Here is a 22722-nt window from a genome sequence, read left to right on the forward strand (position 1 = left end):
AACAACCACCCAAAAAACCTCTGGCATGTACTGACTAGACCAGAACACCCCAAATAACCCCAACCCTTTCACCTCTCCAAGCCAAACATTCCTTTGGGAACAAAATGATTCTAAGCTCTCCAAGTGCAGAAATACAGGCCTGATGTAGTTTGCAAGTCTTGACACTGATTCTAAAAGAGAATGAATCTTCCTCTGGCTCTCAGTCTGTACCTCTTCCTGGGTTCTATAAAAACAGTAGGCACGTTGCCCCCAGGGTCCAAGATCTTGTCAATCTGCATCTGTGCTTTGCGGTATATTCTATGCTGCTCTTTGGCATCAACAACAATCACATCATCCACAACTGGAAATTCATAGTGGCCTTTGCGCTTGGCTCGAAGACGGATCTTATTGCGGTGATGCTCGATCTCAGACTTATGCCTCAAAGCTGTTTGTATCTTAAAGGAAGAAAAAGAGAAAACCATGAGATACACTTTTGCAAATAGAGCCTAGTACTGCTGTGCAATAAAAAGGATAGCCAGAGCTAAAGCAAGCAATTTGAAATTGGCACACACGTCCTCCCTCAATTATCTTGTCCTTTTGCAGGTAACAGACCCATAATCTCCCCAGGTAGATGTGCTATCAGACATGGTATAATACTGGTCTACAATTTTTGAGAAGTCGTCTGCTTCAGAGATAAAATGTGCTATTTATTATGTATTTTGATGTGCTGAATTCAAATATGACAATTAAAACAACTGATTGGCTACTGTTTCTAAGATATTTAAGTTTTTACATTTGATGTCTATGTATATTGTGTAGATAGTAGAGTTTTAATCATAAATTGTAAACCTAGGTCTTTTCATGTGTTTATGGTTGCTTTACATGATAATATTTCACCTGTCCTGTTTATGTAACACTTAAAAAATCAGCAAAAGGGTTATATAACTAAAATTTATTATGAAACAAAAGGCAAAAAACTATTATATACATAGTTTAGTCCTATTCAGTGTCTACTCAGCGCTTCTTGGCTTGTCTCTTGTATTCATTAAATGGAGCATCTCTTGTCACTGTCCAGCAATAGTCTGCAAGCATTGATGGGCTCCATTTGCCCTGATAGCATTTCTCCATTGTTGCAATGTCCTGGTGAAATCGCTCGCCATGCTCGTCGCTCACTGCTCCGCAGTTCAGTGGAAAAAAAATCTAGATGAGAGTGCAAAAAATGTATCTTTAGTGACATGTTGCAACCAAGGCTTTTGTATGCCTTGAAGAGGTTTTCCACCAACAACCTGTAGTTGTCTGCCTTGTTGTTTCCGAGAAAATTTATTGCCACTAACTGGAAGGCTTTCCATGCTGTCTTTTCCTTGCCACGGAGTGCATGGTCAAATAGATCATCTCGAAGAAGCTCACGAATCTGAGGACCAACAAAGACACCTTCCTTTATCTTAGCTTCACTTAACCGTGGAAATTTTCCACGGAGGTACTTGAAAGCTGCTTGTGTTTTGTCAATGGCCTTGACAAAGTTCTTCATCAGACCCAGCTTGATGTGTAAGGGTGGTAACAAAATCTTCCTTGATTCAACAAGTGGTGGATGCTGAACACTTTTCCTCCTAGGCTCCAATGACTCTTGGAGTGGCCAATCTTTCTTGATGTAGTGGGAATCTCTTGCACGACTATCCCATTCGCAGAGAAAACAGCAGTACTTTGTGTATCCAGTCTGCAGACCAAGCAAGAGAGCAACAACCTTCAAATCGCCACAAAGCTGCCACTGATGTTGGTCATAGTTTATGCACCTCAAAAGTTGTTTCATGTTGTCATAGGTTTCCTTCATATGGACAGGATGACCAACTGGAATTGATGGCAAAACATTGCCATTATGCAGTAAAACAGCTTTAAGACTCGTCTTCGATGAATCAATGAACAGTCTCCACTCATCTGGATCGTGAACGATGTTGAGGGCTGCCATCACACCATCGATATTGTTGCAGGCTACAAGATCCCCTTCCATGAAGAAGAATGGGACAAGATCCTTTTGATGGTCACAGAACATGGAAACCCTAACATCACCTGCCAGGAGATTCCACTGCTGTAGTCTGGAGCCCAACAGCTCTGCCTTACTCTTGGGTAGTTCCAAATCCCTGACAAGTTCATTCAGTTCACCTTGTGTTATGAGGTGTGGTTCAGAGGAGGAGGATGGGAGAAAATGTGGGTCCTGTGACATTGATGGTTCAGGACCAGAAGTTTCATCCTCTTCCTCGTCTGACTCAAGTGAGAATGATTCTGGTGCATCAGGAACCAGCAGTCCTTCTCTGTGGGGTACTGGGCGTATAGCTGATGGAATGTTTGGATAATGCACAGTCCACTTTTTCTTCTTTGACACACCTTTCCCAACTGGAGGCACCATGCAGAAGTAACAAGTGCTGGTATGATCTGTTGGCTCTCTCCAAATCATTGGCACTGCAAAAGGCATAGATTTCCTTTTCCTGTTCAACCACTGGCGAAGATTTGTTGCAGCATATGTGTGGGGCCCACCTCTTGTCCTGATCTCCAATTTTGCAGCCAAAATAAAGGTGATAGGCTTTCTTAACCATAGTGGTTATACAGCGCTTTTGTGATGCAAAAGTCACTTCACCACAAACAGAGAAGAAGTTATCTGCACTGTTCACACAAGTACGAGGCATCTCTGTTCACTTGGGCTAAACAGAAATGTGTCCCTTTGCAAAATCAAACACTGACAAATAAGAGAGCACGACACTGTATGATTTCTAGAGCTGATATAGGGCAATTTGTTCAGCAGAATTATGTAAGCTTCGTTATGATTGCATCATCCATGACTTCTAGGAATAACATGATGCAATTCATATCATGTATGACGCAATACCAGCTTCAGATTGCAGCATTCATTGTTTTGCCTAAAAAGCAAGTACTGTCCAAACCCAGTCATAGATTTATTCATAGATCCAGTCAAAGATGTATTTTAGTCATTTCTGGTTTAAATTGAGATCCCTTCCCTTTATAACTCACTTATCCTCCGCTATTCCCAAGTCAAGGGTTGTATATACTGACCCAATAGGATATCTTGAAAACTAGAGCCAATCAACAATTTTAAGCATCATTTTCGTTCTCAGTGACCCAGAATTAGTAAAGTTTGACTACATTTATTTCAGAAGCATTTTGGCTGTAGAGCAGTGTAATCACTAACACAGCAAGTGAAATTAGAGAGAAATGGCAGAGTGTTAATAAAAGGCATGATGAATAACAAAAAGTTCTGCCAGTTGTCGTGAGAAACATTGCTCCATTGAAATTACATGGCAACCAAGGGTGTATGTGGCATATGTCTGCCTGCGCCTATCATAAGAGATTTGATAACTATAGCCAAAGTCTGTCTCTGATTCCCTTTAAAAAAAAACCTCATAATACAAGGGGCAAGAACTTAAGGAGCTGACTGAGGAGCGGAGTTGGAAGAGGGAAGGAGGAGTGGAATGGTCCATGGCCTGGCAATAGGTTCTTCAGATCACCAGTTTAAACATAGACCAGTGCCTTTAGAGCTGGTCCAACACCTACTGAAGTCAATGAGACTCTCCATTGATTACAGTAGGTACTGGATCAAGCCCTTAATGACCACTGTGCTTGTGGAACTGTGTTGAGGTGCACAAAAAGCAAGAAAAATAAAACCCACTATAATCTTTTACAAAAGTATAAAAAGGTCATTAGACAAATGTACATAGCAGGATTTTTCCTAGTAGTTAAATTTACCTTTCCTGGACTTCCTTGTCTACAGGTATTAGATGAATTAATTTACTTTTGAACATATTATGTAAGGTACCAAACACAAAGGACGAATTGAGCTTTTAACCTAGAAGCAGGGGGAAGAGACTATCTTCAATCAAGTACAAAATGAGAAACTGAGCAGCAGCTGGGAGAAGCATGCAGAACTAGACCCAGAGAACCAATCATTTAGGTGTCACACAAATTTACAGAGCCACCACGCACCACAGAGTGTTTATTAGTACCTGCATAGTAACGCAAGGTTGCATGGTAAACAGTGTGTCACCACTCTAGTTGCAAGATACACCTAAATCAGAGCTTAAACAAAAGGTCAGGCTTTTCTCTATGACCCAGAACAACAGGCAACTCAAGACTACACACTTATAAAAGAAAAAACCATTCACGGGATCTGAAGTGTGACTCTCAACATATAAGAGAAATGCAAACCTTTTTGCTCTCCTTCTCACTTAGCAAAGTGTATTCCACTGTATATACACCATTGCATGAACATAAGAACAGCCACACTGGGTCAGACCAAAGGTCTATCTAGCCCAGTATCCTGTCTTCTGACAGTGGCCAATGCCAGGTGCCTCAGAGGGAATGAACAGAACAGGTAATCATCAAGTGATCCATCCCGTTGCACATTCCCAGCTTGTGGCAAACAGAGGCTAGGGACACCATCCCTGCCCATCCTGGATAAGAGCCATTGATGGACCTATCCTCTATGAACTTATCTAGTTCTTTTTTGAACCCTGTTATAGTCATGCACAGAAACACTATCTGAAAAATACCTCTTTGTTAATTTTGTTGGACTCTGCTACTCGGTCAGACAGTGCTGGGTTCTGAGCTGGAGGGGCTGCAATTGGCTGCATGGCAATCAACTGGATCTTGCTGGGGACCCGTCTACTTGCATCTGAGGAACGAGACATTCTGTCCACATGCTCAAAGATAGAGGCTGAGGAGTGCTGCTCGTTTCCACTACTGGGCTGCGGAGGTCCTGAATTACCAGAACAAATAAAATAAAAGACAGTGCCATAGCTAGGATCAACTCAGTCAAATGTCTGGCCATACAAGATAACATGAAATGGTGTACTACAACATTATGCCATCTTTGCCACTGCACTTAATTTGCACTGGAGGTCTTCCATCCGCTGCAGATTTATTGCAGGTAGTTTACTCAGTAGTTTGCAGATTACAAAACTTTTTCATTTTTCTTCCTGAGGGTAAACGATCATTCTTAATTTTTTTAAATCAAGTATTTGATATTTTACAAAGATAAAAAGTTCCAACCAGTTTTATCCCATCAAAAGCTATTTAGAATGCTCTAGTACATACTAGAGATTGATATTGATAACATTACTTAAGAAGGTTCAGATTCCACAAATGGAGTTTTAAAAGCCAATAAAAACTTCGAACTGCAAAATGCCATACTTTAACAGATAAGTGATAGCGAGGGCAATTTCTCAACTAAACAAAGATTTAAAAATCTGTCCAAAATGTAGTTTTACAGCCAATTTTTTTACAAATTTAAGTTTTTAAATGGTTTGTTTTTTCTTACCAACCGATAGTAAACAGTCTAGCATTAGGTGTTTGGCTGTACAAACAGTGCTTTGCTGTGATTTGTGGGGAAAATTAATGTCTACACCTACAATCCAAATATACCTAAGAGAGTCTTTCTAGGGAACCAATGGACATTTGGGAGGGATAGCTCATTTATTAGGAAGCACGCTTTTTTATTTTCTGGCAGTGTTTGCCTACTTTGTGTTTTGTTTGCTTACATGCCACAACAGAATGTTCATCCAGGAGGTAAACTAGCCTCACCAAAGCAGCCCTTTCAGGATCATTCAGTGTTCTGAGCACTGCATAAGTAGTGTATTCTTCTACTTATGCAGTGCTCAGTGGTTTGAGCATTGGCCTGCTAAGCCCAGGGTTGTGAGTTCAATCCTTAAGGGGGCCACTTAATGATCTGGAGCAAAAATCAGTACTTGGTCCTGCTAGTGAAGCAGGAGGCTGGACTCTATGACCTTTTGGGATCCCTTCCAGCTCTATGAAATAAGTATATCTCCACACACATACTATATTAAACCGAACAGCTGACAGAGTTCACAGCAGCATTAATATTGGCCATTTAAAAGATATTACTAATTATTCACATTCTGTTCAAGGAAGGAAACTAAGAGGCAAAGAATAACAGAGATCACTTTAGCATGCAATACTTCAGCCAAAACATCACAAATCACATCATTAAAAAAAAAAAGCCTCAATTAGAAAAAATGCACTTGCTATTGAATAAACAAATGACCCTTTAATATAATTTGTGTTGTTGAGTATTCTTTCTGAGAGTAAATTGCTCAAAACCAATCTTGGTTTTTAGACTCTGAGGACAAATTGACTCAAACTTCAGATACAATTAGTTAAACTTTCTCAAGACCTTTACTCACATTTGTACCACAAAACTGCCAGTAAAAGAAAGGCTGTCAAACACTAGTCTGGATACTTACCCACTCTGTTTGCTCCTGACAGCATACAGGAGAAAGCAAAGAAAGATGACACCGTAGTTATGACTAATTCAGCAGAAATGGCATTTAGAAAAACGTATGATAACAAGGGTGCTCTGGGGCTGAGATACATGATTGCCAAGCCTTAACTGCAGGAAAAGGAGGCTGACACTGGAGTTTAGCAGCAGTAAAATACACCATTACAGTGGGGTCTGGCATTGAACATTAAAAATAGCCCCCTTTATCCCTTGATCAGGAGGACCATTACTGAGAAACAGCTTCTTCAGCCCCAGAATGGCAGAAGGGAAAAAGACAGGGGCGGCTCCAGGAACCAGCATGCCAAGCGTGTGCCTGGGGTGGCAAGCCACAGGAGGCACCCTGCCGGTCGGCAGGCAGGCTGCCTTCGGTGGCTTGCCTGCAGGAGGTCCACCGGTCTTGCGGTTTCGGCAGCAATTTGGCGGCAGGTATGCCGAAGCCGCGGAACCAGAGGACCTCCCACAGGCAAGCCCCCGAAGGCAGCCTGCCTGCCGTGCTTGGGGCGGCAAAATACCTAGAGCTGCCCCTGGAAAAAGAGGACACATTTTGCACAGCTCTCCAGCAAATCTTTCCAGAAAATTAAGATACAGTTACAACTAGCTCTTGATGTAACAACTTCTAACACTCCCTAAAGCCTACCATGGAAACTCGGAAGATGATGTGAAACAAGGGGACAAACAGAGAGTTTCCCAGCAGGAGGCAATGGCATAGTATTGAATAGGGCTGGATTCACATAGACTGGAACAAATACTAGTCCAACAGTCTTTCACAACATTAACTCCTCATAAAACACTAATATTATACCCATTTATTCAGGTATTAATTCTGGTCCTTATAGAAAACATAAGACATTAAAGCATACACCCTAGGCTACTAGGATGACATCTTACAAAATAAAAATGTCACCTCGTGAAAGGTATACGCAAGGGGTCTGTATTGCATACTAGTTTATTAGGAAGCACACTTTTTTATTTTCTGGCAGTGTTTGCCTACTTTGTGTTTTGTTTGCTTACATGCTACAATAGAATGTTCATCCAGGAGGTAAACTAGCCTCACCAAAGCAGTCCTTTCAGGATCATTCAGTGTTCTGAGCACTGCATAAGTAGAAGCATACACTAGGGAAAAACAGGTGAGTTGGAAGGGAACTAGTGATTGATATTATAATAAAGACCTCTTGCATCTTACTCATTACTCATCTTCTCTGACACAATGGTACACTGGGAAATGTATGCTATTAGCTCAAGTATCCTGGCATTGCATTCCTCAATAGCCACCTCACGGAAAACTTTGAACACCTTTCAACTTTATAGAGGGATTTACCTGTGGTATTTCCAGTATTCCCTTCTTTCTCGTTTTACTACTACTAAGGACATTTGTACAAAACAGGATTGTAATGTATCTGGACCCCCACGCTGGAGCTACTGTGATTGATGAGCTGAGAATCTGGTCTTAAAATCTCCAGTGAGAAGTATCATAGAATCATAGAATATCAGGGTTGGAAGGGACCTCAGGAGGTCATGTAGTCCAACCCCCTGCTCAAAGCAGGACCAACACCAACTAACTAAATCATCCCAGCCAAGGCTTTATCAAGCCTGACCTTAAAAACCTCTAAGGAAGGAGATTCCACCACCTCCCTAGGTAACCCATTCCAGTGTTTCACCACTCTCTGAGTGAAAAAGTTTTTCCTAATATCCAACCTAACCCTCCCCCACTGCAACTTGAGACCATTACTCCTTGTTCTGTCATCAGCTACCACTGAGAACAGTCTAGATCCATCCTCTTTGGAACCCCCTTTCAGGTAGTTGAAAGCAGTTATCAAATCCCTCATTCTTCTCTTCTGCAGACTAAACAATCCCAGTTCCCTCAGCCTCTCCTCATAAGTCATGTGCTCCAGCCCCCTAATCATTTTTGTTGCCATACGCTGGACTCTTTCCAATTTTTCCACATCCTTCTTGTAGTGTGGGACCCAAAACTGGACACAGTACTCCAGATGAGGCCTCACCAATGTCGAATAGAGAGGAATTATCACGTCCCTCAATCTGCAGGCAATGCCCCTACTGATACAGCCCAAAAGGCTGTTAGCCTTCTTGGCAACAAGGGCACACTGTTGACTCATATCCAGTTTCTCATCCACTGTAACCCCTACGTCCTTTTCTGCAGAACTGCTTCCTAGCCACTCGGTCCCTAGTCTGTAACAGTGAATGAGATTCTTTCGTCCTAAGTGCAGGACTCTGCACTTGTCCTTGTTGAACCTCATCAGGTTTCTTTTGGCCCAGTCCTCTAATTTGTCTAGGTCCCTCTGTATCCTATCCCTACACTCCAGCGTATCTACCACTCCTCCCAGTTTAATGTCATCTGCAAACTTGCTGAGAGTGCAGTCCATGCCATCCTCCAGATCATTAATGAAGATATTGAACAAAACCAGCCCCAGGACCGACCCTTGGGGCACTCCACTTTAAACCGGCTGCCAACTAGACATGGAGCCGTTGATCACTACCCGTTGAGCCCAATGATCTAGCCAGCTTTCTAGCCACCTTATAGTCCATTCATCCAGCCCATACTTCTTTAAGTTGCTGGCAAGTAAGTAATATGAATAGAAGTGTGAGCTCTTAATCAAAATCCTGTTTTCATGCATTTTAAATATTTTAAAATGGGGTAAAAGGGAATAAAAACATGATAGGGGTGAGCTGAATAGCATGCAGTATTTTCCACGAGATGCCAACAGGTCTTTACCAAAATTCGTGCTAACAATAAGGCATCTTGGCTTCTAAATTATACCATGCACAAGCACCACACTGATTTTTAAACTCTTAGTTCTGCAAACTATTTTTAAATCTCTGTTTTTCAAAATCACAGTTAAAGACATATGCCCCCACGGTGTCAAGTCCTGTTGTGATCTCCTTGCACCTCTAATTTCCTGCAAGATTGCTACCAACAGAGTCATTAGAAACATATTAGCTGGATGAGAGAAGGGAGGGTAACTGGTGTTATATCACTTGGATCAGATGCATGCCTGAATGAAAGAAACATGCAGATCTCCAACTGCAACATATGAAAAGAGAAAATAAACAGAGGGAAAAAATGGCAGAGAACCAAAACAAGAAGATCCAAATAGACAAAAATTACTTTTTAGAAAGTAGCAGCACTGAAATGTATCTCAGGTGTGCCCTACCAAAACACTGCAGCAAGAGACTGAAGAAAAATTTTTTTAACAAACCACTCTTTGGAGGTCTGCGTGGTTTGCCCTCATTGGCAGTGGTTGGTGGTCTTGCAGTTTCTTCCCCTGTCTCTCTCCCACTGGACTGTTCACTCGCTGTGGAGTCAGCATCTGAAGGGGAAACTCTGCAGCCATAAAAAAAGATGAATGAAATGTTAGACAGGTTTATAAAGGGCTGTGGCCAGCAGATACAAGGAGATCTCATAAGAACATATGTCGGTAGGACTGTCAAAGTTCTTTTGAGAAAGAACGTTGGCTTATAATAAATAACTGATTACCTTTGTCATGAGTGTGGGAATTGTAAAATTAGGCTGTGGCAATGCTGTGCCCTGTGACTTCACTGATACACATGACAGGATTGTTAAGTAAGTTGTTTTTACTTTTAAAAAGGTAATCTTAATTGTAACAGAAAGCCCTTCACCTTAGCAACTAGCAGGATTACTTTTCAGTCAGAAAAGTCATCTGTTACTTCAAAAGTAATATGACTAAATGTGTAGTTAGTATCAGAGTACGAAGTTACCAAGTCCAGCTATTAAAGTAAGTCCACACTGATAGTTTTGCTGACTATTTAAGCCTACAATCATCCAGGACTATGAATATTTTATTTACTCCATACAGTACCAAACAAAAGAAAGATATAATCCCTTGGTTCCTACAAATTGTGGACACAGCTTGTCTATGCGAAAACACATTAGCATTATTGTTATCCCATCCTTCCTCCTCAGCACCTCTATTTACTTGTCTGCCTTAGATTTAGATTGTAAACTAACTGGGGCAGGGATTGTGTCATCTACACGTTTATTAAGCATCTAGTACAATGGGGCCTCCATCTATTTGGGCATTCAGGAGTTGCAGGAATACTAATAACCTATAATTTCTTATATCACTCAATTTAATTAGCTCATTGTAGGTATATACAGAACAAATAAAGGCAATCTTGTGTTTTTCCCCACCAGCCTCTGAACTGCATGCATATTTCAGCTGAAAGCTATTAAAAAAACAGAATACGAAATAATAACAGGCCAGAATACACTACATGTAACTGATTCTAAATTCAGTACTTCAGCAGATGATTAGCTGATGCGATAGCATGCATATTGGACATATAATCTTGCAAACATTCATAGTCTGTCTGTGCACTGATGCAATGGTTTCATGAAGTGGTCCACCAACCTTGCTAAGTGACAGATTTGTTACTGCTAGCAGATATTTGACCCAGTTACTAAAGCCTTCAACTGAGATAGTGATCGATCCCCAAACGTGCTCCCCTTCGACTCCGGAACTCCACCAGGGCAAGAGGCGGAAGTGGAGTTGATGGGGGAGCGGCAGCCATCGATCCCGCGCCGTGAGGACGCGAAGTAAGTCAATCTAAGTAGATCTAAGATGCGTCGACTTCAGCTATGCTATTCTCGTAGGTGAAGTTGCGTATCTTAGATCAATTTCCCACCCCCCCCCAGGTGTAGACCAGGCCTAAATGTCAGCGTTCCCTAGAGAGTGCACACTAAAATAAGTGCAGCTCAGGCAGGTTCATCAAAAGTTCAACCCACCACGTGCACTTGTTAGTGCTCCTAACACAACTTCCCTCTCACCCTATGCATATTGCCAGTTTATCTAAAGAACTCCATACAAATTCTCTTCCTGCAAAAGTAGTATATTGGTTATTCAAATCCCAATACAAAATACTCCTGGAAAAAAAGAGAATTACTATAGTAGGTACAAATCTTCCTCACTACATAATCTTTTTTATAGACAGAAGAGCCCCACAAACAGGAAAATGAAAGCTGATCTCTTTCTGTTTGAGCACCTCTTTGTCAGAACATAAGAATGCCCTTGCTGAGTCAACACCAATGGTTCATCTAGCCCAGTATCCTGTCTTCCAACAGTGGCTGGGGCCAGATGCTAGGGAGGGAATGAACATAACAGGGTATTTATCGAGTGATCCATCCCCTGTTGTCCATTCCCAGCTTTGGGCAGGCAGAGGCTTAGGTATGCCCAGAGCATAGGGTTGCATCCCTGACCATCTTGGCTAAGAATTTATCTAATTCTTTTTTGAACCCAGTTATACTTTTGGCCTTCACAACATCCCCTGGCAACAAATTCCACAGGTTGACTGTGTGTTGTGTGAAGAAGTACTTCCTTACATTTGTTTTAAATCTGCTGCCTATTAATTCATTGGGAGACTCATGGTTCTTGTAGTATGTGAAAGGGTAAATAACACTTCCTTATTTGCTTTCTACACACCATTTATGATTTTATAGACATCTATCATATCCCTCGCCTCTTTTCAAAGATGAACAGTCTCACTCTTTAATCTCTCCTCATATGGAAGCTGTTCCATACCCTTAATCATTTTTGCTGCCCTTCTCTGTACTTTTCCCAATTCTAATAAATCTTTTTTTGAGGTGGGATGACTAGAACTGCATGCAGTATTCAAGAATGAATTTATAGGGTGGCATTATGATATTTTTCTGTCTTATTATATATCTCAGGAATTGGCAGTTTGCCGTTCCAGGCCAATGGGGGCTGCAGGAAGTGGCATGGGCCGAGGGATGTGCTGGCCACCGCTTCCTGCGGCCCCCATTGGCCTGGAACAGCGAACCGTGGCCAGTGGGAGCTGCGATCGGCTGGAGCTGCGGACACTGCAGGTAAACAAACTGTTACGGCCTGCCAGCGGATTTCCCTGATGGGCTGTGTGCCAAAGGTTGCCGATCCCTGATCTATCCTTTTCCTAATGGTTCTTTACATTCTGTTAGCTTTTTTTTTTTTTTTTTTTAAACTGTCGTTGCACCAGAGAACTATCGCTGGTGATTCCAAGATCTCTTTCTTGAGTAGTAACAGCTAATTTAGACCCCATCGCCATGTCTGTATATGGGATTATGTTTTCCAATGTGCATTATTTTGCATTTATCAACACTGAATTTCATCAGCCATTTTGTTGCCCAGTCACCCAGTTTTGTGAGATCCCTTTGTAACACTTTGCAGTTTGCTTTGGACTTACCTATCTTGCGTAATTTCATACTGTATGCAAACTTTGCCACCTCACTGTTTCCTCTTTTTTCCAAGATCCTTTATGCATATGTTGAACAGCACTGATCCCAGTACAGATCCTTGGGGGACCCTGATATTTGCTGCTCTCCACTATGAATACTGACTATTTATTCCACCCTTTGTTTCCCATCTTTTAACTAGTTACTGATCCATGAGAGGACCATCCCTCTTATTCCATGACTATTTAGTTTCCTTAAGAGCCTTTGATAAGGGACTTTGTTAAATACATTCTGAATGTCCAAGTACACCATATTCACTGGATCACCCTTGTCCACATTTATTGATATTTTAAAATAATTCTAATAGATTGGTGAGGCATGATTTCCCTTTGCAAAAGCCATGTTGACTCTTCCCTAACATATTGTATTCATCTATACATCTAATAATTCTGTTCTTCAACCAATTTGTCTGATATTGAAATTGGGTTTACTGGCTGTAATTGCCATAATCGCTTCTGGAGCCTTTTTTAAAAAATCAGCATTACATTAACTATCCTCCAAGCATCTGGTACAGAGGATGATTTCAACCAACAGTTACATATCACAGTTAGTAATTCTACAATTTCATGTTTGAGTTCCTTCAGAACTCTTGAGTGAATACCATCTGGTATGGGTGACTTACTACTATTTAATCTATCAATTTGTTCTAAAACCTCCTCTTCTGACACCTCAATCTGGGACAGTTCCTTAGATCTGACACCTAAACAGAATGCCTCAGGTGTGGGAATCTTCCCCATATCCTCTGCAGCGAAGGCTGATGAAAAGAATTAATTTAGCTTCCCCACAATGGCCTGGTCTTGAGTACTCCGTTAGCACTTTGATGGTCCAGTAGCTCCACTAGATTTTTTGGCAGGCTTCCTGCTTCTGATGTACTTTAAAATGTTTTTTGCTGGTAGTTTTCATGTCTTCTGTTATTGCTCTTCAAATTCTTTCTTGGCTTGCCTATTTATACTTTTATACTAGACTTGCCAGAGTTTATGCTCCTTACTATTTTCCTCAGTAGGATTTGATTTCCAATTTTTAAACGATGTCTTTTTGTCTCTAACCACCTGTTCTACTCTCTTGTTTAGCCAGAGGGGCATGTTTTTGGTCCTCTTGTGGTATTTTTTATTTGGGGGTGTACATTTAGTTTGAGCCTCTATTATGGTGTGTTTTTAAAAGTTTCCATGCAGCTTGCAGGCATTTCACTCTTATGACAGCGCCATTTAATTTCTGTTTAACTAATTTCCTCATTTTCCTCACTCTGTGCCTCTGTTCTACCTCCCACCCTTCCTCTTTTCTATTTAGATTTTTAGTAAATATCTATTTTATGGTAGCATACAAATGCCTTATTAGGAATTGGGGCTCCATTTTGCTGGGTGCTGTTGTAAGATGTTCAGGGCAGGGACTGTCCCTTATTATGCATTTATACCATGCATAGCACAAAAGGACCCCGATTTCAGTTGGGGCCTCTAGGTGCTTCTTGTACAAATAATCATCTTTATAATCAATAGTTTATATATCATAAGTCTCTTTCATTTGCTACTTGTTTAATCTACTACCCATCTCTAGGTGGAAGGTATGTACTAAGACAATCACTGACCCATAACAGTCTATCCCCGCTCTAGCTATCGAGTTAACTCTCACCTCTCATCAGCCCATGATGTCAGCCTCCTCTGCCAACTAGTTAAATTTTCAAACAAGCACCTTTGTGCTTTCTCCCATGTTGCCTCAAACACTTATAGGAGCTCCCCATGAACATCAACAAAACTACCTTATTATCCTTGGTCCTCTGCCATGACGCCTACAAAAAAACACTCGACAACAGTCAGGCTATTGGCGTGCTGAGACCATGGGCCTATCACGTTGATCAATACTGTTTTATTGTTCTCTTCTACCTTTCCATCTGTCTGTATCCATTTGCTATCTCTTGTTTTATGCATTGACTGTAAACTCTGTGGGGCCCAAACCATCTTTTTATTGTGTCTGTACTGTACCTAGTACAATAGGATCCTAATCCATGACTCAGTGCTCCAGTAATACAAATAAAAATATGAATATTCACCATACTGTGTTGTGCAGCATTATACTGAACCAGATTCTGTTTTATTCTGTACATACCCACATAACCAAAGAACTGAAAGAATAAGCCCTAAGATATAATTCCTTAATGTGTCAGTCTTTCCCTCCCTCAGGGAGAAAATGTTTTAAACGTCTGACTGACAGCTGCACATCAACATATTATGAAGCGACTCCACAGGTAAGCCTACATGGAGATTGCACTTAAAGCAGGGGGAAAATGCCCACATTTCAAATGTGGCATAATGATTTTTTAAGTAAAATATTTATTAACTTTTCCAGAGGAAACATTTAAAAAGGCTTCTTTTTGAAATTTTACCATGTTTTCCTTTTTTTTCTTTGAGTTCTGCTAAAACCCTCAGACACCAGAGAACTCTCAAACTCCAAGCTACTCTCTCTTTTCACACTCTTACCACTTTTGAAATTTTAAAATGAAACACAGGAACTCATCTCTCTCATTTAAAATAATCTAATTGATCTGAGCCAAGATTAGCTGACAGAAGTGTCAAGTTCCTTCAACTGCTTCTGTTTTCTGAGATGCTGCTAGCCTTGGTCCCTGACTCACTAGCTCTACTCCTTATAAAGCCCATGGGGAGGCAGGGAATATGGGGGATGGGCTCTGGAGAAGCCCATGTGTGGCAGAAGGGTGTCAGGAGGCAGGAAGAGTGAATGAAGCTTTGGGGTGCATGAGGGGTTGAGTGGAGAGGTGTGGAGATTTTTAGGGGTGAGTTGGGGTGCAGGGATCTGACACTGAGCAGGGAGACTTAGGTGGGAAGAAAAAGGGGAAGCCCATCCTCTGTTTTCTGGCACATCATGCTGCACAGAGCCAGAGGAGTCAAGTACTTCTGTGAAGAGACAATGATTTACCAAGGGTTCCCTCACAGTGCTGCCAGCACAATGCACTAGGGAGTCAAGGCAGCAGCAGATGAAGAGCCCTTCAAGTGCCAACAAGTCAGTGCAGAGACTGTGTGCTGCCTAGACCCTCAAGGCACCATCTGTATGCCTCTCATTCTTCCCAGCAAGCCTCTCCACCCAAAACAGTCTCCACACACACCCCTCACTCCCTCTCCACAGCCTCCCCCACCATCACTCTTGGTTTCCCCTGGTCACAATGCAGTAGCACTGCAGGGAGCCAAGGTGGAATGAGCAACCAAGGTCGGGGACACAACAAGGGACAAATGGCTGTGTGTGTGTGTGTGTGTGTGTGGCGGGGGGAGCATCTGGGTGGCAAACAGGGATGGTGAGAAGGGGTGGGAGTGAGCAGAGATGTGAAGGGGAGAGGAGGAAGAACTGGCGGAAAGTGCAGCAGAGAGGAGCTCTGTTCTGCTGAACCCCCACTTGTGGTTCATCATACCATGGCTCCTCCTCTCTGCTTCATTTCTTCCCATCAGGCCCCACTTAGCTCTTGCCCATTTGCCCCACATTTCCATCTCACAGTCCAAATTTCTGTATGCCCCCTCAGCCCAATTAACTGTCATGCCCGGTTACACCCCTGCACAGCACTCAGTACTCTCCCTGCAGTACCACACTCCTTTTCCTCACAGACTTCCTCAGTGCCCCTCCCCACCCAACCCTACTCTTCCTAGGCACCCACTTAACAGTTCTGACACCATCCTGTGCCCCACGTCCTCACACAGGCCCGCTCCTCCATATGCACCTCCTACCCATCATCTTCATCCATCCCACACCCTGCTAATTCTCAACCACATCCAGCTTTTAAATACTGATATGCATCAACACTGATTCTTCTCAGCGTTTCAGTTCTGAATATGGTAAGGGAGTAGGGTAGCATTCACTCAGGCAGTTGGGTGTGGAAGCACGGTGAGGAGTGAGGCTGTAGAAGTTATGGGTGCCAAAACTGCAAACACTTGATATAGGTGGTTTCATAAAGCACCAGGGACTTTCATTCAATCAGCACATTTGTGAGTGAGGAAGTCACCCGTCTTCCACAAACCAATATCCAGTCTCTTCTGCAAAGCTGCAGCATATCCCAGTGTCCTGCTTTGGTGAGAACAATTCCAACAGCAGCTCTAGTGAAGTTTAGTTATGTGACACACATATTCAGGAAAATATCAGAGTACCACATTCCTTCCTCAGTGTGCTGCACAAGACAGAGAGAACTGGGCTGGTAGGAAACCTTCCTCATCACAATACTCAAGATAATTAATAGCTCTATGAGAGAGGAAGATGGATGGCTTCAGTCATCACAAATGCCACAGCACTAATATCTCTAACTCACTGTCTCAGCTACACACCCTTTCTTCCCACAGGCCTGATTCTCTCTGGCTCTGGCAGTGCAGTGAGTAGCAGATGAATGATGATGTCATTCAGCCCTTGCTGATGGTCAGGAAATTCTAAGTGAAGGGTGATATGTTGTTCTCAACTTGCTTAGCTGTGGACCTTTTTGTCTGACATCAGTTTGAGGAGAGTGTTGGACATTTAGCAGATAGGTAACCCAGTGAGGGGCACAGAAGAGAGTGTTATCTTTGAGTTTTGCAGCTTTTGTTGATTTGTGGGACTATTAGTCTGACTTACGTATAATAATTGCAACTAGTATCACTAATAGGATTTCTTAATCACCCATTCCCCTACTAACCAGAAGCAATTACAAAATTCAATGCATTAAAAGCATACACTTAACGTTACCCCATAACAGGTAATGCTCTGAGTCTGCCCAGCCTACACCCTGCCCAAGATATCCCATTTAACTGTAAACACTGCAATTAAAAGCCAAAAAAAAAAAAAAAAGTAGTCTTGCAGTGGTGCCTATAAGGTAGCTAGTCAAAAGCTCTGATGAATTAGTAGAAAAAGCAAGTTCCAAAGTCAAGGATCCTTCACTGAAAATGCTTTGCAGCGTACAATAATATTTTGCATTTAATTAACCGTAATCTATCCAATGCTACTTCTCTTCAGCTGAACTAACCTCCCTCTGTGTCGAACATTCTTTGAAGGCTTTGACGTGATCTTTGATTTGGGGCTTGGCACATCTCCATTTTCAGAAGGGGTAGTGTCCTTAATAGGTCCTGGAAGAGGAGCTGGCTCATGAATGATCAGGATATCATCTTTGTTGTGCTGGCCCAGGTGCTGCTTAGCAAAATCAAACCCCTTCACACTGGGGGCTTGTAGCTGTTATGAAAGAATAAAGACAAAACAAAGAACGTTGAAAGAGAGTAAGTGTAAAAGCTTAATGTCAGGCTGTTGTTCATAGTTGTAACCAATGATCTTTAGGATGGTAACCAGATAACAGGTTCCAAGGGTGAGTGGGAAAGGGCTATAAAAAGAAAAACTATCTCTGCAAACATATTTTCAGATTATATATTTTAAGATACAAAGGCAACAGCTCTCGGGGAGAGAAGGCATTATGTTGCTACCACACAGACAACTAATTCCTTAGATTTAATAATTACAATAATATCTGTCATTTTTATCGGGGTTTCCATCTGAGGATCTCAAAGCACTGCACAAACTTTACAAATCTGCCTCAGTACCGATGAGATATGGAAGGATTATTGTGTCCATTTTGCAGATGAGACTGAGGCATAGAGATTCAGAGGACTGTTGAAACTGCCATACCAGATCAGATCCAAGACTATCCTTCCTTATCCCATCCGCACGGTATTGCTAAGTTACAATAGATGACTGAATGTTTTGGCTGGGAAGCGGTGCTCTGAAGGACCAATCCTCATCAGGACCACAAAGCCAAAGTGCAGGTGCAATCGGATCACTGTTACTAATGGGATGGTTCTGTGCTTTAAGCAACAGCAATCCCTGTGGGAAAGCAGGAAAGGAGTTACAGGGCCTCAGGAAACCACAAGATTAAAAACTCTTTAACTACCTGTACTAGGCTTCAATTTGGATGCGGGGAAAATAGTTTGTCAAGTTCTGCTAATGTAAAGAAGTTATGGCCCTCACGTCATTATTTAGGTAATACTCCTACTGGATTTAATGGGAGTTTTAGCTGAGTAAGGAGTTCAAAATTGGGCCTTAATAGTCTAAACAACATTTATAAAATAGCTAACTTCTTATTTTAATAATATTTGTTACTGGCTCTTTCAACTTAATCAAATTATGAGAATGAGAAGTTCACCTGCTAATTTTCCAGACCTTGAAATAAATGGAAACTGTGCCATTCTAATTTTTTACACATTTTTTTAAAAATTGCTTTTCTTTAGGTCACATTTAATTAAAAAGTCTGGAAGCTGAAAGTAGGAAAAACCTTTGACAATTCTCGTTTGCACAGTAAACACACACATATGATGGCTGCATAACAAACACAGCCACCACTCTGTCTGTTCCCAAAACAGGTTTCCCACAAACGGAAAGGTGTGTCTGGGTATGCTGACGGGTTCATCTAGTTCTAAATGTTTAAACGAGCTCCCTTTCATTAAGCCTGGCATGCAGTTTCCAACTACAAACAGGCTGATAAAATGCCAAAACAAGTCTGCCCATGGAACATTTTGAGATCGTCAAAATATTTTCCAAAGGTTCTAGAAGAGCATGTTAAAGAAGTGTGCACGATCTGCTTGATCCAGCAGATGGTGATAGAAGCCCTACAGTTGAAAAGATTCCTTGATAAGGACATATATGACACATGACTAATGGTGTCTTTTTTGGGGTACATTTTGCACAAGAGGAGCAAACATATTAGTTTACTAGATATTTTGGATTTCTTCAACTTTTTCTCCCCCCTACTTCTCCCCTGCAAGGTGAAATAGGGCAGCATTCAGCATTATGGACCAGATCCTGACATGAATAAATCATAGATCTATTGACTTCAACTGAGCTATGTTGATTTATACCACCTGAGGATCTAGCACTGTTTCTCCACCTTTATTGACTTCCGCACCCACAATCCCAGCCATTTATCTGAACCTTTCCTGAAACTTAGCTCCCCCATACTACATCCCCCTCTTCTGCACACAATCTTATTGACTTTAAAAAATGTATATAAAAAAAGACCAATGTCTGACACACAAATATAAAAAGACCTTCCTCTTTTCCCTTTCTCCTCCACTTCCCTCCTCACCATCTTCTTCAACACCCTCTCCTCCAATCCATTCACTTGCTCACTTGACCCCATCTACTCCTGGCAACTATCCGCTCCCCCAAATCCTTACTCTCACCCACTCCCTATCCCTCCTCCACAACCTCTCATTTTCTTCTGGTCTGCTCCCCCATGAGCAGAACACTCACCCTGCCCCTATAACTACTGCTCCATCTTCCTTCTGCCCTTTTTCTTTACATTTATTCAGTGTGACATTTATAATTGCTATCTCAAGTTTCCCCCCTCCAACTCCATCCTGCCTCCTACACGCCACCAAAACCCCTCTCACCTGAGGTCTCTTGCAGCCTCTTCCTAAATCTCAGATATTCTACTCCATCCCCATCCTCCTTGACTTCAATAGTACCAAAACAGCAGAGACCACACCATCCTTCTTAAACTCTTCTCCTCCCTTGGTTTTCACAACCCTGTCCTTTTCTAGTTCTCTTCAGTCCTTTCTGATCATTCTTTCAGTGTCTCCTTTGGTGGTGGTGGTGGGGGGAAGCGAATCTTCTCCCTTTATACCCTGGATGATCTTATCCACTCAAGTGGCTTCAACTAGCAATTGCCAATTACTTAAAAATTACCAATGATTAGGAAATGTCAGAATTAAGGTTGCCCATGAAAATTTAATTCAGACCCTTTGTACATATAACATTTTTAATTATATGATCACATACTATTTCCCCCCAGGACCCTTGCCTCATTCAGTACACAGGATGGACTGTTCTCCAAGGATGAACCAGAACTGTGTGGTGCAAGAGGCTGTTATCTGCCTCCTCTGTTGTAGAGAATGGAAGGTGTCTAGTGAATGAGTTAGGGGAATGCAGAGAGAGGGAGGCTGTTATCTTCCATGTTGATCTGCCACTAGAGGAGAATGAGACATGCACTTTGCCAGTGGTTTCAGACTCACTTGCTGACAGTAGAGGAATGGTGACTCAGGTCACCACTCCAGGTTTTGGAGGGGCATGTGATCTACTGGCCACACACCACTCTGCTCTGTTTCCTCAATGCCTGACCACTCTGGTTCCTCATCAGACCTCAGTCTTCCTCCCTGCTCTCAGTCCCAATCTTCCTGCCCAGTCACTCCCTGTCTCCCCTCCCTGGGGTTCCCAGTTCAAGTCTATTCCCTCTGCTGTCCTCCGAGGTCCATCTTTTTATCCCTTCTGCATTCCCAGGCAGCAGGTTTCTCTTCCATGCTGCCTTGGTGCCAGCAGAGGGAGCACTGAGAGCACAGAAGAGATGGGATCCCTGACCTCACTTCTGGTGCCTGACCACAAATCTCCCTGCAATGGCTAAGGCTGTGGGCTCAGCCTCTGCAACCCTGGGATAGAACATGTTCAGTACAGATGGAATCTTCTGAAAATTTCGCATCCAAACTCTTCTAAAAAGCCTAATGTGCAAACTGCATTTTTCTAAGGTTTATAACTTGGTTACTTTTTTCAACAAAAGACATATCTCTGGCAGAAATTCCACCCTCCTGCCAAATTTTGAGCCCTTGCTCCAAAGCGCACAGGCTCTAGATCTCCTCAACAAAACAGTTCTAAGACTGTTTTAGTAATATGTACAAAACAATGTATGTTTTCTTAACCTCATTCTTTTAAAATAGCAGAACCCTTTTTGTTGAAGCTTCCCAAAATGATTCAGCCTGAAACAGAGACCCAACATGGGAAATTTCAGCCAAAAGTTTAGCAAAGTTATAAGCAACTGAAAACAGGACGTGTCAGGCAACCTTTACTACAGCTCGACAGGAGCTACCAGCTCCGCTTACTATATATCTGTATCTATCTATAAAATCTGAAGTTAGTTTGGGTTTACTAAAGGTGGCCCTTCATGCAACTCCTACCATTTGACCTAAACTGTTCTCACAACATACTCGCTGCTCAATATTTTTATTAAAAATAGAAAAATTAATATATTTTTGGATACAGATACAATGCCCATAGACTCCGATTTTGTAAAAAAAACAAAACAAACCCTCTACATTTCTATGATCTTCATTCTTTTGACCTCATGATTCTTATTAAAAATGATATTGAACAAAATCACATTCTTGGTGACGTGTCAAAAGGACATTGCAACACAAGTCCATATTCAGCAAAGCAAGATGGTCATAACACTGAGATGCAGTGGAATAAATAACACCAGTTTAGTTCAAGACTGAAAAGGCTTTGAGGCAGTCCTGTATTTGTTTTCATGTGCTACACAGACTACTTTCATCTTTTTCTTTTGTAATAAAAAGTGATAAGCTGTAGCAGGCTGACCTGATTACACGATCTATGTTCATCTCTGAATAGAGGTAACCAGAATCCCATGGGTAAATCAGTCATTTTATTCCTCATACACCAGGGAGGGAAATTGTGGGGGTAGGAATGGAAGAGACCGAACTATTATACCTTTCTGAAGAAAACACATTTTTGCTGGTACATCTGTCTGTCCAGGCACTGAAATAAAACCTCCCAGCTTCATTTTATTGCCTTCTCAGCCCATGCCTAAGACTGCACAAAATCAGTACTTTGAAAATCTCAGGTTAGGTTACCTTGGGGGGATGTTTAATTTTACGTTGTAAAAAACTCAATTTTTAAAACTAAGTTTCTAAATGGCAAAACAAAAAGCAGTTACAAAATTTAGTGAAAAGTATCGTCACACCTTCAATAAAGAGAATGAGCTAACCCATTGTTAAGGCAGCTGCTGTTCAGCACAAGGTAATATCTACCGAAATCGAGAGTCAAGATTTTTAAAAAATTGGTGCCTCAGGTTAGCCTCTGAAGTCTGATTTTAGACACTAAATTCAATGGGAGCTCTTAGGTGACCGACACTTTTGAAAAATCAGACCATTTATTCAGGTGCCTAAATATGGATTTAAGGAGACTAGCATGAGGATTCCATTTCTGAAAATCTTGGCCAAGACATTCAGTAATGTTCATCCAATCAAGAGGGATGAGACTGGCTGAAAATCATTTGACGCTTTTAACATAAGCCGTGTGTTTGCCAATATACCGTTTTCCTAGGTAAAGGCACAACATGCATGAGACCAATTTGTTTTCCAATAATACTGTTTGGACACACATCTGTGGATGG

At 41.8% G+C, this 22722-nt stretch overlaps 1 protein-coding gene and 1 long non-coding RNA gene across 7 annotated transcripts in view; one reads left to right on the forward strand and one right to left on the reverse strand.

The window, feature by feature from the left end:
* Nucleotides 1–22722, reverse strand: part of KIAA1549 (KIAA1549 ortholog) — a 217881-nt gene that overhangs the window by 21552 nt on the left and 173607 nt on the right. For 3 of the 6 annotated variants that reach the window (XM_039519517.1, XM_039519515.1, XM_039519512.1), the window contains exons 11-14: nucleotides 17524–17726; nucleotides 9451–9620; nucleotides 4536–4741; nucleotides 211–434 (exon numbers count right to left, since the gene is read on the reverse strand). In XM_039519517.1, coding sequence (XP_039375451.1) covers nucleotides 211–434; nucleotides 4536–4741; nucleotides 9451–9620; nucleotides 17524–17726 — 803 coding nt within the window. Of the gene's footprint in view, nucleotides 1–210; nucleotides 435–4535; nucleotides 4742–6245; nucleotides 6261–9450; nucleotides 9621–17523; nucleotides 17727–22722 lie in introns of all 6 variants that reach the window. The other 3 variants (XM_039519516.1, XM_039519514.1, XM_039519513.1) reach the window with 2 other exon arrangements.
* The window catches only part of LOC120395272, a 35382-nt gene that overhangs the window by 1513 nt on the left and 11147 nt on the right, over nucleotides 1–22722 (forward strand). The window contains exon 3 of the long non-coding RNA XR_005592551.1: nucleotides 14717–14781. This is a non-coding gene — a long non-coding RNA (uncharacterized LOC120395272). The remainder of the gene's footprint in view (nucleotides 1–14716; nucleotides 14782–22722) is intronic.

The sequence above is a fragment of the Mauremys reevesii genome, linkage group 1 (assembly GCF_016161935.1).
Source record: "Mauremys reevesii isolate NIE-2019 linkage group 1, ASM1616193v1, whole genome shotgun sequence".
In the NCBI taxonomy this organism is placed as follows: domain Eukaryota; kingdom Metazoa; phylum Chordata; order Testudines; family Geoemydidae; genus Mauremys; species Mauremys reevesii.